We start from the raw sequence: 14,900 nt of genomic DNA on the forward strand, positions 1-14,900 counted from the left end.
ATATATATATATATATATACATATATATATATATATATATATATATATATATATATATATATATATATATATATATATATATATATATATATATATATATATATATATATATATATATATTTAAAGATAACTTTAAAGATAAGGAGGAAATTTTAAAAAAAGTTAAAAGGAAAAAATATATATATTGACGAAGATTACTGCATGGAAACGAATAAAATAAGAAAGAAATTGCGTGAAAAAATGAAAATTGAAAGAAAGTTGGGAAAATTTGCTTACATATCATACGACAAGCTTATTGTACGCGAGTGGAAGACAAATAAAAAGTAATTTTTTACTTATTTTATTTACGGTTTATTTAATTCTTATTTTTTTTTGTTGATATTTTTATTGATAATATATCAATAACGAAACCCTTTAAAATGAATCCGAAAACGTTTGAATACGAAAGTCTTTTTGAAAACATTTCAGATAAGGTTTTTAAAATAAATGATCAAAATACTTTTGATAAATATGACCTTGACAAAAACTTTATTGATAACTTTTCATTAATGAATATGGAAACACCTTACATGTTTCCAGATGAAATAAATAAGTATTTAAAAGATGTTAAACCTTATGAGAGCCTTTCTCTTGTTTATCTTAATATTAGAAGTGCTAAAGCAAATTTTGAAAACTTTAAAATATTCTTAGAGGAAAGCAATTTTATTTTTAATATTATTTGTTTAAGCGAAACATGGTTAACTGATGACGAATTTAACGAAAGCACGCTTTTTCAATTAAATAACTATGAAGGAGTGCATTTGCAGAGGAAATCGAAAAAAAGAGGCGGGGGTGTTGTAATTTACATCAAAAATAGTTTGCGGTATAAATTACGAAACGACCTATGCACATCTGATTACGACAGGGAATTTGTTTCTATTGAAATCATTAACAATGACTTTAAAAATACCTTAATATCATGCTGGTATAAACCGCCACAAACATCAACAGAAATATTCTCAAGTCATCTTCAAAATATTATTTTGAAAAACTTACAAGAAAAAAAAAAATTATTTATCCTAGGAGATTTTAATCTTAATGCTCTAAATTATGAAAATAATATAGAAACACAAAGTTTTTACAATAATTTATTTCAATTTGGTGTAATTCCTCTTATAAATAAACCAACCCAAATTACAAAAAATTCGGCAACACTAATATATAATATACTAACAAATTCTTTATTTGAAATCTCCTTAAAGGAGTAATTAAAACATCTATATCGGATCACTTTCCGATATTTATTTCAATAAGTACCTCAAATAAAATTAAAATAAATGAAAAAAAAACAATCACAAGGCGACATTTTTCTTTGGATAGCCAGATTAACTTTAAAAGTGAGTTAGCCAATATTGATTGGTCAAATTTAGAATCCTCAAATGATACCAATTTAATGTATAATACGTTTATAGATATTTTTGTATTTCTTTATGATAAACACTTCCCCAAAATAGTAAAAACAATTAAATTTAAAGACATAAATTCACCTTGGTTGAGTAAAGGTCTTAAAAAATAATCTAAGCGGAAACATCGATTATATATAAAGTACCTTAAAAAAAATGCGATAAAACAAAATCGGAATACAAGAGTTATGCAAGTCTCTTTGAGAAATTAAAAAAACCGTTAAAGCTAATTATTATAATAAACTACTTGAAAAGTGTCAAACAGATTGTAGGAAAACATGGCAATTATTAAATGAAATTATTGGTAAACCAAAAATTAACAAACCGTGCTTTCCTAAAACTATAAAAATCAACCACAAAACAATTCATGATGAAAACGTCATTGCAAATGAGTTTTTGTTAATATAGGATCTAAACTTGCTTCCCAAGTTCCTTAGGCAAATAAATCTTTTGATAAATATTTAGATCGTAATAAAAATGAATTGAATAACGAAAAACTAACCATGTTAGAATTTAACAATGCTTTTAAAAGCCTAAAAAGAAACAAAGCAACCGGAATCGACGACATCAATAGCAACATTATAATTAATTGCCAAAACGAGCTTAAAGTTCCTTTATTTAAAATATTTAAACACTCCTTAAAGGAAGGTATCTTTCCTGAAAAACTGAAAACTGCGAAAGTAAAACCTATTTTTAAATCAGGAGATACAAGTGAAATAGGCAATTACAGACCAATATCAATACTTTCTACATTCTCTAAGATACTTGAGAGAATTATGCACAATAGAGTATATACTTTTTTTAAAGAAAATAAATTTATTTACTCCAAGCAATTCAGCTTTCAAAAAAATACATCAGCTGAACACGCAATCCTTCACCTAGTTGATGAAATAAAAAACTCTTTCACAAACGGTGAAGTTACATTAGGTGTATTCATAGATCTCTCTAAGGCTTTTGATACAGTCGACCACAAAATATTATTATCAAAGCTTAACATGTATGGCATAAGGGGTAGAACGAACAAATGGATAGAAAGCTACTTAGATAAACGTGTGCAATCTATATACTATGGAGATAATAAACTCTCTAATCCTTCCATATTAAAGTGTGGTGTTCCTCAGGGTTCAATACTTGGGCCTTTGCTTTTTTTAATCTACGTTAACGATTTCTATCGGGCATCAAAAAGAATTTTAACTATAATGTTTGCTGATGATAGCAACTTTTTTATCTCCCGAAAAATTATAAACGAACTGTGCGTAGAAATGAATCAAGAATTAAAAAAATTTCTGGATGGTTACGGGCAAATAAACTTTCTATTAACTTAAGTAAAACGAAGTTTTCTTTATTTCATCCTTCTTATAAAAAAAAAAAAAAGTTGAACCTTCTCGTCCAAAATTGTTTATTGAAAATAGAGAAATAAGTAGGGATAATGTTACTACATTTTTAGGTGTTTTTATTGACGAAAATCTAAATTGGAATAAACATATCGCCTATTTAAGTAGTAAAATATCTAAAAGTATCGGAATAATATACCGATCACCCCATTTATTGAAAAAGCCGCTACTCAAACAAATCTAGTATAGCTTTGTTCAAAGTTATTTAAATTACGGTAATACAGCATGGGGTAGTACCTATAAAAGCAAACTAAAACCTCTCTATCGTAAACAGAAGCATGCTATACGAGTAATTAATTTTAAAAATAAAAACGAACGCACAAAGCCTCTTTTTGAACAGATGTCTTTACTAACATTGTTTGAACTAAATATATATAATGTTCTAAGTCTTATGTATAATAGTAAAATGCAAAAAACTCCTTCAATTTTCTATAGTCTTTATAAACAAAAGCCCGAGTATAAATACCTGTTGCGCACAAATAGTACCCTTTTTGAGCCTTCATGCAAAACTAAGCTTGTGCAATTTAAAATTACTTATCGTGCACCTCATATCTGGAATAAGTTTTTATTACTTAATCAAAATATAATTAACATTGAAAACTTTAATGGCTTTAAAAAAACTATTAAAAAGAGTATTTTAAAGTATAAAAATTTACTTACTGATTTTTTCTAAATTTGTTCACTGCTAGCTTCTTATATAAACTCTTATTTTTTAATATCCTTTAATATATATTTCAAACATTGCGTTAGCAATAAACGTGGTAATATTAAGAAAAAGTAACGATACATGTTTGTATAATTGTTATCTTACACTTTAATACAATTATAATGTAACATATAATGTAACATAACAATTATAATGTAACATAATTATAATGTAAAATATTTTGTAGATATTTTAATTTTTCTATACGTATATATATATATATATATATATATATATATATATATATATATATATATATATATATATATATATATATATATATATATATATATATATATATGTATGACAATGTAAAGCGGTTCTTGATGATAAGACCTGTTGGTCTTCTGCAAGTTTCCCGCGTTCTTCTTACAGTTCGTATTACAGAAGTTTGTTTATTATTTATGTTTGTGATTATTTTTTTTATATATATTTATATGTATATTCAATCTTAACGAATCTTTATTATGTAATCACGAAAATGTATACTATGGAACAAAAAATACATAACAAAAAAATAAAAATAAAAAAGATATATATATATATATATATATATATATATATATATATATATATATATATATATATATATATATATATATATATATATATATATATATATATATATATCAGGCCCGTAGCAACTGGGTGGGCAGCAAAGGCATTTCGCACCCAATAATTTTTCAAATAAATAATTTTGAAGAAATTGACTGAAAAAATGACTAAAAAAAAAAAAAGGGCCCTAAAACTATTTCGGGGTGGTTCTGCCCCCCCCCCCCCTCATATAATTTTTGTTCCTACGACCTGTATATATAATAGCATAAAAGCACCTTTGTATTATCTCATGTAACCCAATCGCAGTAGATAAGCATAAAATATTGAGGATGTAATAAATTTTTCATAATCTTGTTTCGTTCTGACGTAATTATAAAATATTGAATAATAAAAAATTATAACGGGGATGGTAAATTTTTTTAACTGTAAAACAATCAAAGAATTTAACTATGCAACCAAGAAATTGAAATAAATAACACCGTCGAACTTGTATAAATATCCTTAACCAAAAAAGTTCGCGAAAAAATCCATAAAAAAAGTTATACCATTTTAGGAAACTGCTCATCTTACGCAACCCTCCCGTATATTCCAGGAAATATTAACCATATCCAAAGAAATCTCGCTGTCATTTTAAACCCCGGGATCCCCAGATCCCGTTTGAGAAACCCTAATTGGCTTAACAGAGAGTAAATGAAAAAAACGTTTAGCCAATTATTAGCAATCTTTTAAAAATAAAAAATATTCAAAAGATCTCATGCTTTCAAAATACATATGGGAATTGAAAGATAAAAAAAGTAGATACTTTTATGTTTATTAGAATATTTAACCTTTAACAATTATATTAAAAGGATGCATTGTCGGGGAATCGAACCCCGGTCCCCCGCGTGGCAGGCGAGAATTCTACCACTGAACCAACAATGCGATACTGTGTCATGAAAAAATTTTTATACAATTTTTAATCTATAAAATAAATAGAAAATTTAGTAACTTGTGCACATTTTGAAACCCTATATAGTAGGGTGGGGCGAAAATTTTTTCTTTCTGATTTTTGATTCGCTATACCGCGGAAAACATGCCTCAAGAGTATCTAAGAAAAGCCAAAAAAAAAAAATAATAACACAAATATTTTACGTCTGGAGCTAGCGCATCATTCTTGAATATTTGAACTCGCTTTTTATCATTTTCGTAATAAAGTTCGTTAAAATTAGAGTATTCCCAAAATGCGCTGCAAAATTGGTGTGTTTTTCGCCAAAACAACTTGTTTTGATATAATTTTGTTTTGATTATTTAATAATATTAACCAATCTGTTATGGCTGTTTTTAAACAAAATTACTCGAATTTAACTGTCCGATTTTCGGTCATCAAATAGAACTATCTGTAAATAAACTTCCAACTTATGAAGAAGTTCTCAAGTCTTATGTTTCAAATTGTGTCGCACAACAAGTTAAATCAGTGTTTGATAAAGCTTCAATACCCACAGTAACGATTTACAGATTTGTCCAATTAATAAATGGATACCATGACAGTTATCACAATGTTATGAAATCCTTCAAGCGTGATAAAGAAAAAGGAAAGTCCAAAAAGAGAGTTGAAGACTGCAAATGTAAAATAGTCACTGAAACTTGCGAATGCGAGTGTTCTGTTTCAATTATCTGAAAGTGTGAAAATAAAATAAAATCCCCATCACTGAACTAAAAATTTTGATTTTCCAAAGAATGCATGGTATTGGTAAAATTGGAAGTGATGACATAAAAGAAACAAAAAAAAAAAAATATTAAAAAAAATACACACAGACACGATAGGAAATTTGCTGAACTTAAAAGAAGTACCCGCTAATAATCTATTATTGCAACATTCATGCTCAAACCATTTAGATGATGTTTCATCTAAATGCTAATCACTAAAGCAAAAAGAGTTCGATAGTAATGCCTCCGTAGCCATTGAAGAAGTCATCGATGAAGAATTAAAAGAATTTAAGCTAACTAAGCCATCATGGCAGATGCGCATGACAGTGAAAAATACTGCTCTGACTAGTGATCACTATGGATTATCAGACAGAGCAACGGCAACTATTGCCTCAAGTGTTTTGCAAGATTTTGGTATTGTAACCAATTATGATTACAGTCTTGTCGTTGACAAAAATAAAATTAGAAGAGCAAAAGTGGAGTTCACAACTTCAAATGCAGAGCATTGGAAAATATAACCCACTTCGAGGACTGTATTTTGATGGGAGGAAGGACAAAACTCTAGTGGTTGAAAAACTTAAATTAAAACGGTTTCGACGAACCATAAAATAGGAACATTACTCAATTTAGTAGAACAAGGCTCCGTGTACGTTAGTCATGTTCTTCAGCAGACCAACTTCTGAGTCTACTGAAAACATTGCCAGTAGCATTATTTCATATTTGAATGAAGCTGGATTTTCATTTGATGAACTGGACGTAATTGGATGCATCGGCACTGTTACTAATACGGGATGGAAATCCGGTGTTATTTCCACAATTGAAAAATATGTAAAAAGACCACTGCAGTGGGGGATTTGCCTCTTACACTTCAACGAATTGCCATTCCAGTATTTATTTTAAACGTTAAACGGAGAAACGACAGACCCAAAATCGTTTGGCGGTCCGATTGGCGCACAGCTTAATAAGTATGAGAAATTACCAGTGGTAAAATTTGGCAGTGTCGATTGTGAAGTTCCAGAAATTGACCACAAAATTTTAAGCAAAGATCAGCAGTTCTTGTTGGATATAAGTTCTGCTACTAAATGTTCTGAAGATTTATCTGTTCGTGAACCTAGAACAATTTCACACTCAAGGTGGTTAACAACTGCAAACAGAGTTTATAATTGTATTTGAGCCTTGAAACCCCAACAGAGGAGCACAAAATCTTAGCTTCTTTTCTTTTAAAATCATATGTCCCTGGATGGTTTCATTTAAAAAAAAGTAAATACTTTAGAAATGGAGCAGAACATGTATTTGAAATGATAAAATTGTCAAGATTCCTGCCCAATGATTTGCTAAAAGTAATAGACCCAGTAATAGAGAGAAACGCTTTATTTGCACATTCAGAAATTCATATCAGGGAAATGGGTTTTATAAGAATTATAAAGGCAAGAAGCCTAGCTTCTCAAAGAAAGCTTATCAAGAGTTTTCAATCACCCAAAATCAATTTCCTTGCTATTGACTATACAGAGATGATCAACTGGAACACTACTACGCTTTCGCTGCCACCTTTGCTGCGAAGAGTCTCAGATAAAGATATTTGGTCAAAGATCCAATCAGGTGAAACAGCAGCTGAGTGGGACTTTGAAAAGTTTCCATGTCACACCCAAGCAGTAGAACGATGCGTAAAGCTTGTAACAGAAGCTTCACAAAAAGTAGCTGGCTTCAATTCCAGAGATAACATTGTAAGAATTACACATAACTCCAGATTCTCAATACCTAATTTTTTAAGCAAATCATATTTTAAAAAACCGACAGAAACTAGCAAAAGGTAAAAAAATATATTTCTTCAAAAAAGTTTTAGTTGAAAAGATGATTTTTCAATAATAAAAAAAAGATTTCTTATTTACCATTCCAATACTTTTTTCTACTTAAATTGTCTCTAGATATTTGTTAAAGAATTTATTCAATTTCATTTCATTTGTTAGAAAACTATTAAAAGGGAAAATTTTTATTCAAAATTCATTTGATTATTCAAGCGTATGCGCTAGCTCCAGACGTAAAATGATAATTTTTTTTTTTTTTGCATTATCCTTAGGTACCCTAAAAATCAGTTAGAATCAGAAAAAAAAAATTTTCGGTTCACCCTACTATATAGGCTCAGTAGGCAGAGATATGCGCAATCTGATTCGCTGATTTTGAAAGAGAGGCTTTTGCACCTCTTTTTGTGCCTTGTGTTTAAATCAAAACAAATGTCAAAAAACGTATTGAATAATAAAAGTGAAATTGAGTAATTGCATCAAAAACCAAATAATAATAACAAAAATAAGTATGATTTTTCTATCCAATTTTGTACAATATAGTACATATACTCTTACAAAACTTCAGAAACTCAAGACTTTTCAAGCGTGATTTTCATTATATTTTATTAAAAATAAAGATTTAAAAAAATTAGATTGTTTTCCTAATAGTTTTTATAACTCTAAGATATAAAAAATAGAGGTGTAACGGATATGATAACCGGCCGGATTATCCGGCCAAAATGCCGGTATTCGGTATCCGGTCGGATATATTATTTATCCGGCCGGATATGGCCGGATAAGATATTTTGGTAATCCCACACTCCATGCGTGTCTACATACTTTATGGATGGCTCGTAACTCCAATTAACAAATTTTATGAAGCAACAAGTCTTATATTACATAAGAAAGAAAAAATACATAGAAAATAACAAACAAAATTTCAACAAATAACTAATTTCAAATGAGTAAATGCAAATAAAAGAGTTAATCTATTTTCCTACCATTGTGATGAATAAATAAAAGCATTTCTCCTGTTTTAGGTAATAATCTAGATCTTTTTTTCTCATAGATGTTACCATTTTCTGAGAACATTCTTTCTGAAAATACGGATGATGCTGGAGTGCATAGGTGTTTTTAAGCAATTTCTTTTAATAGAGGAAATCATTCTTCTTGCATCCAAGCCTTCAATGGACAGCATTTTCTGTCTACCAGTGGTTCAGAAATAAATTTTTTTATTTCTTTTCTAATCAAAATCTCATTCGATTTTTTTTCTGCTTTTCCTTTTTTGGAAGGTATCGTTTTTTCAGATGTTGCATTTATAATCTCTTTAAAACACGATTCAAGTGAGTCTTCTTCTTTTTCAGTATTTACTGAAAACTTTAATTGTGGTGATTCATTTACATGAAAATCTACTTCTTCTGAACAAACTATTGTTTTTTCAAAGGATAAAACATCATTTATTAACCAATAATTAGCCTGTTTTTTGGTATCATCATCAAAAAAAGAAAACTTATATCTTGGATCTATTGATGTCGCCATAACATAGCATCTATTTTTCGTGATGTGCAAAGACTTGACATTGTTTGCTTCTGCAAAAAATTGATTTTTTAAAGAAGTTTTAAGTTGACTCTGAGTTTTTTGAATACTTAAATCAACTTGACATTCGGACATATATTTATTTAATGTGCATATATTTGGAATAACAGAGGACAAAGTTGTTATTTCTGAACTCATTTCCTGAGTTAATTGGAAAAAAGGTTTTAGCAGTTTAATAATGCTTGATATAAGTGTCCAATCAAAAGTAGAAAAAGTCATTAAGTCAGAACGTTCTGCTAAGTATAGTTGAACTGGAATTTTTAATTTGTTTAACCTTTCAAGCATCAAATAAGTGCTGTTCCATCTTGTTGGGACATCTCGAACAAGACAAAGATTGTCAAAATTTTGTTGTTGCTGAATTTTCTTAAAATTGCTACATGCTAGGGACGAATGATTGAAATGAGTTACAAGTCGACGACATTTTGCAAGGACATCAATTACAATATTTTCACTCATGATTGAATCTGAAACAACTAATTGAAGTAAATGAATGATACAATGGATTAATGGAATTTCAGCAAGATTACTCCCTTTAACCATATTGCTAGCACCATCTCTTACAAGAAGGTGTCGTCTTTCAACTTAAATTTTCCAGCTATCCCACATACTTTCTAACTTTCAGATATGTTTACTCCTGTATGGCTTTCAGAAAAATGAGAAGCATGTAATACCACATCAATTCTGTTAAAATCTTTATCAATACAGTGGCCTGACAATGAAATAAATGATTCGTGAGATATCAGGCATGTCTAAATATCTGAAGAAAAGCTTATGTGGTTTGCTTTTTTAACTTAATAGAAATTTTATTCTTTAATTCCATGTAAAATTGAGGAGTTATTGTTTGGGAAAAATATATTCTACTTGGTAAGGAATATCTAGGTTCCAGATGATTTATTAAATTATTGAAACCTGTATTTTCAACTAAAGTAAACGACTGGTTATCTAAGGCCATCATTAACCCAATTTTACGATGAATAGCTTGGGATCTAGAATCATTAATGTTCCATACTTTTTTTGACTTTAAATACTCATCTATTGAAGTCTGCTTAGAAGTTTCACAAGCGATTTCCTCACTTTCTGTTGTACCAGTTGAGAAAACTGCCGGTGTGAGCTGAGCTGTTCTTTTCTGTTCACTTTTATTTCTCACTTTACGATATTCTTTTGGATTATTTATTTTAATATGGTTATGCAGAGGTGTCGTACTAAAACACTTTTACCCAGCCTCCTTAGTTCCACGTTTAATTGTTTTTTTACAGATATTACAGGTTGCATACGCATCACTTGCGTCATTTATTTTCTATAATGACCAGATAAAGCTCTTCATTATTAAATTTTCCTGAAATATAAAACTATTCGTATTCCTACGATGTTATAAAAGATATTCTTTATAAAATCTTCAGAGCATCCATTGCACAAGGGTCTTTTCCAGATAAACTAAAAATAGCAAAAGTAACTCCAATCTTTAAGACAGGGGATCGTACAAATATAACAAATTATCGCCCTATTTCAGTTCTTCCAGTTTTTTCAAAAATTTTAGAAAGAATAATGTACAACCGAATCTACTCATATCTTGTTGAAAATAAAATTCTATACGAAAACCAATTTGGTTTCAAAAAAAATAATTCAACCGAGCATGCCATTCTTCAACTAACGCGCAATATAACTGACTCTTTTAAAGACTCTTGTTTTACACTAGGAGTGTTTATTGATTTGTCTAAGGCATTTGATACTGTCAATCATCAAATTCTGTTAAAAAAACTAATATCATATGGTATTAAAGATAAAACCCTATTATGGTTTGAAAGTTATCTTACTAACCGTAAACAGTTTGTTTACAATAAAGATTCTATATCTCATCTATTAATGAATATAACATGTGGTGTTCCACAAGGATCCATACTTGGTCCACTTATTTTTTTAATATACATAAATGATCTTCATAAATCATCAAACTTAACAACAATAAATTTTGCAGATGACACTAACTTGTTTTTGTCTCATAAAGATATTAATATGCTTTTTACTAATATGACAAATGAATTAAAAAAAGTATCTGTTTGGTTTAAACAAAATAGATTGTCTCTAAATATAGAAAAAATTAAATGGACACTTTTTTATCCACCTTCAAAAAAACAGAAACTGCCTCATATCATGCCAGACCTTTTAATTGATAATATAATAATAAAAAGAGAAAAAGTTACTAAGTTTCTTGGAGTATATATTGATGAGAATCTATCTTGGAGAAATCATATTGATAATACCTCCAATAAAATCGCTAAATGCATTGGAATTCTCTATAAAGCAAGAAATGTATTATGTAAACACCAGTTAACACAATTATATTATTCATTTATACATTGTCATATAAACTACGCGAATATTATATGGGGAAGCACTCATAGAACAAAACTAAAATTTCTTTACCTTCATCAGAAACACGCAGCTCGCGCAATAAATTTTAAAAATCGGTTTTTTCATACGAAACAACTTTTTAAAGAAATGAATATTGTAAATGTATATCAACAAAATGTCTTTAACATTTTATGTTTCATGTTTAAATGTAGAGAAAATTTGTTGCCAAACGTATTACAAAATCTTTATTGTATGAAACCTAAAAACAAATATAATCTTCGAATTAATAACAATCTTATTGCCCCTTTTTGCCATAAAAGCAAAGACCAGTTTTTTGTTTCTTATCGAGGTCCTTATCTCTGGAACAAAATAGTCTTACCAAATTTTGATTTTTCTACCCAACTGAATTTTTCCTCATTCAAACATAAACTTAAAAGAATTATATTTTTAATTGAAAATATTTTGATTTACTTTTAATTGTTTTTTTGTTTTGTTTGTTTGTTTATTCGTTGTTGTTCTATTTTGTATATTTTACTTATTTTTTAATCTTGGCTTTTTAAAATTTTATCTTGGTTTTTACATGTTTTTGCATAAAGTTGTATTATTATTATTATTTCACTTAAGACATTGTATTTTTATCAAAAATTAACCATATATTGTAAAGGGCTTTATGACAAGATCCACATGATCTTCTAGAAGTCCTGTCGTTACTAATGTAAAAGTTGTAAAATATAATTGGTTATTGTAATATTTTTAAACGGCAAAATATTTAAAAAAAAAAAAAAAAAAAAAAAAAAAATTCTATTCTGATTAGGCAAATAATGATATTCAATATCAGCATAATACCGGCATATCCGGCATATCCGACCGGATATAAAAATAAATATCCGGTATATCCGTATCCGGCCGGATACAAAAAAGCCATATCTGTTGCACATCTGATAAAAAAGACAACCATTGTAACAAACAATAAACCAGATGGTAAAACTTGGCTGTGATACTCGTGCGATAGATTTTTTAAAACAGTTTTAAAAAGTTTACTGGTCACCCACTGACTGTTGTTTAAATTATTTTAACACATGCTAGAATCATCTTGAGAAGAAAAAAAAATTGACGCAATTTTGTTAATATACTTTATATACTGTAAACAATGGCGCAAATATTGCTTGCTACTTGAGATCTTCAAAAAAAGCAAATATTTTTTATTCGTTTAATAGTAATTATAAGTAAAAACACAAAATGGTGGGCTTACTCTTAATTTTTTATTAACAAAAAAATCTAGTTATAAGGTAAGTAAAACCATACCAGCTTAAGTAAATCCATACTAAGCTTATATTTATATGATCAATATAAGCTTAGTAACAATACAATCCACAGGTTCAGCTGAAATACAGGAAGTTCTAAAAAGTTACTAGAAATGGTACACTTTTAACTCAACTTGAGAAAAGTGACAATAAAAGTAACAAAATCAGGAGAACATCTGCGGAATGCTTTAAGTTGAATAAATTTGTGCGCAATTAAATGAAATTAAATCAACTAAAAGTGAAAACCCAAAAAATAATCAAATTAAAAAAGAAACTTACAAATAAATCACATGTCGCTGAATAGATACGAGAATCGATACTTTTTTCAAATAGTGAAAATCTGCAGATGATGATGTTAGACAATACTATTAAGAACCAAAACTGAATACGAGCAAATTCTTTTGTTGTTTTAGAAGTTAAACTAAACACCAAAAATTAATGTCACAAAAAAGTCAGCAAAAATTTATAGCACTCCGAGACTTTCAAAATCAGAGTATAATGTGTCCTTGAGCATAACAGGTAATTTTTAGATATTTCTTAACAAAAAAAATGTTTATAAAGTAATTTTTACCCAAAATAATGCAACTTTGATTTTTATAGCATAAAACATACTACTGTTATTGACAATTTTTTTTAAAAACAAAAATGGTCACCTACCAATCTATTAGATAATCATGGCAGCAATATAATTAGTGAACATCATGAAATAATGTATACCGATTTTTTTTTTTTTGTCGCAGCAAAATAACTATTATTTCCTTAAAAAGATATGTCAGTGTTACCTTATCATTGAACCATTCTACAAGATGTGTCAATGATACCCTACCATTGCACCTTCCTACAAGATGTGTCAATGTTACCATACTTTATTGTATTAACTAATCTTGATTCTTTCGAATTATATTTAGAGGAATTTTAGTATGCTAAAACTAAACAAAGAAAGGTGGTTTCATTGATATACATGTATATGGAAATATAATTCCAAATTTGTAAGAAACTATTAAGAACGTTCTTTAAAATTGCTTTTATTTTTAATTTGACATAAGTAATATTTGTTAAAAAGAAGAAATGCGACAAAATTAAAAAAAATAAGTTTTCATTGATTATTTTTTTAATCTTTTGTCATATTTTTGTAAATTATGTGTGTTAATTATGTGTAAATTATTGTGTATACTCACGCTGTAAAATAATATTATTGGCTTACTCCTAATATTAAAATTTGCCGAATAATATGCTTTGGTTGATATATGTTTTAATAAACTGACAATGCATTGGGCCACCAAAATGTTTTTAGTTCAACTAAATATTTCATAGCTCAGATAGCTCAGTTGGTAAGAGCACCAAACAAATATTTAAAAAACCCGGACTGTTGTGAGATACGAGTTCAAATCATCCAGTCACCGCTAACTCAGCGCTTGAGTAGTACTTCGATACGCAAAAACGTTGGTCAATAACGGATGCTACTTCGGATTAGTCTTCATGACTATTTGTGGCTGTTCCTTTGCTAAGCCAACAATACCTTTGAATACAAGAGAGTTGTATAAAAATAGCATGAAATTCAAATAAATAATTTAATTTTATTTAAATCTTCAAAAAGAGAGAACAAATTTTTTTACTTTTTCAAATTAAGTAAAATTGAGTTAATAAATCTTAGTGCATAATATAGCGCAATTTCTTTGCAAATCAAAAAGATTCTGATTTTTAGGAATATCTAGAATGGTAGGATTTTTAAAAATTCAATGAAAAATACTTTTGATGTCATTATAAAAGGGCGCAATGATCAAATCAACGTTGATCAAAATAAGTAAACTTTTTAAGGTAAAGAACTTTTGAATTTTGAGGACTTGTTAAAAACTTCCAGGCCTTTTTTGAACTTTAAACAGCATATTAGTACTATCTAAAACATTACAGAACAGTTTTGAAACTTCTAAACCTTTCTGAAATTTCTGCAAATTTTTAATTTTTAAGAACAATCTATAGCTTTGTAAAACAATCAAAGATTTAAATTGGATTAAAATCAAGTAATACTAACAAAATGATCGCGTAGTTTTCCTTTTAAGATAAACAACTTTGGCACCAACAAG

At 28.4% G+C, this 14,900-nt stretch overlaps 1 protein-coding gene and 1 non-coding gene across 2 annotated transcripts; both read right to left on the reverse strand.

The window, feature by feature from the left end:
- Positions 1-4,947: 4,947 nt before the first annotated feature.
- On the reverse strand, positions 4,948-5,018 carry trnag-gcc (transfer RNA glycine (anticodon GCC)). The gene has a single exon. It is a non-coding gene; the product is annotated as a tRNA-Gly (tRNA).
- Positions 5,019-8,725: 3,707 nt separating this feature from the next.
- On the reverse strand, positions 8,726-9,700 carry LOC136083292 (zinc finger BED domain-containing protein 4-like). Its single transcript, XM_065802693.1, has one exon. The coding sequence runs from the start codon at positions 9,698-9,700 to the stop codon at positions 8,726-8,728; it is 975 nt and encodes a 324-aa protein (XP_065658765.1).
- Between the last annotated feature and the right edge of the window lie 5,200 nt (positions 9,701-14,900).

This window comes from Hydra vulgaris, chromosome 08 (assembly GCF_038396675.1).
Source record: "Hydra vulgaris chromosome 08, alternate assembly HydraT2T_AEP".
NCBI lineage: Eukaryota > Metazoa > Cnidaria > Hydrozoa > Anthoathecata > Hydridae > Hydra > Hydra vulgaris.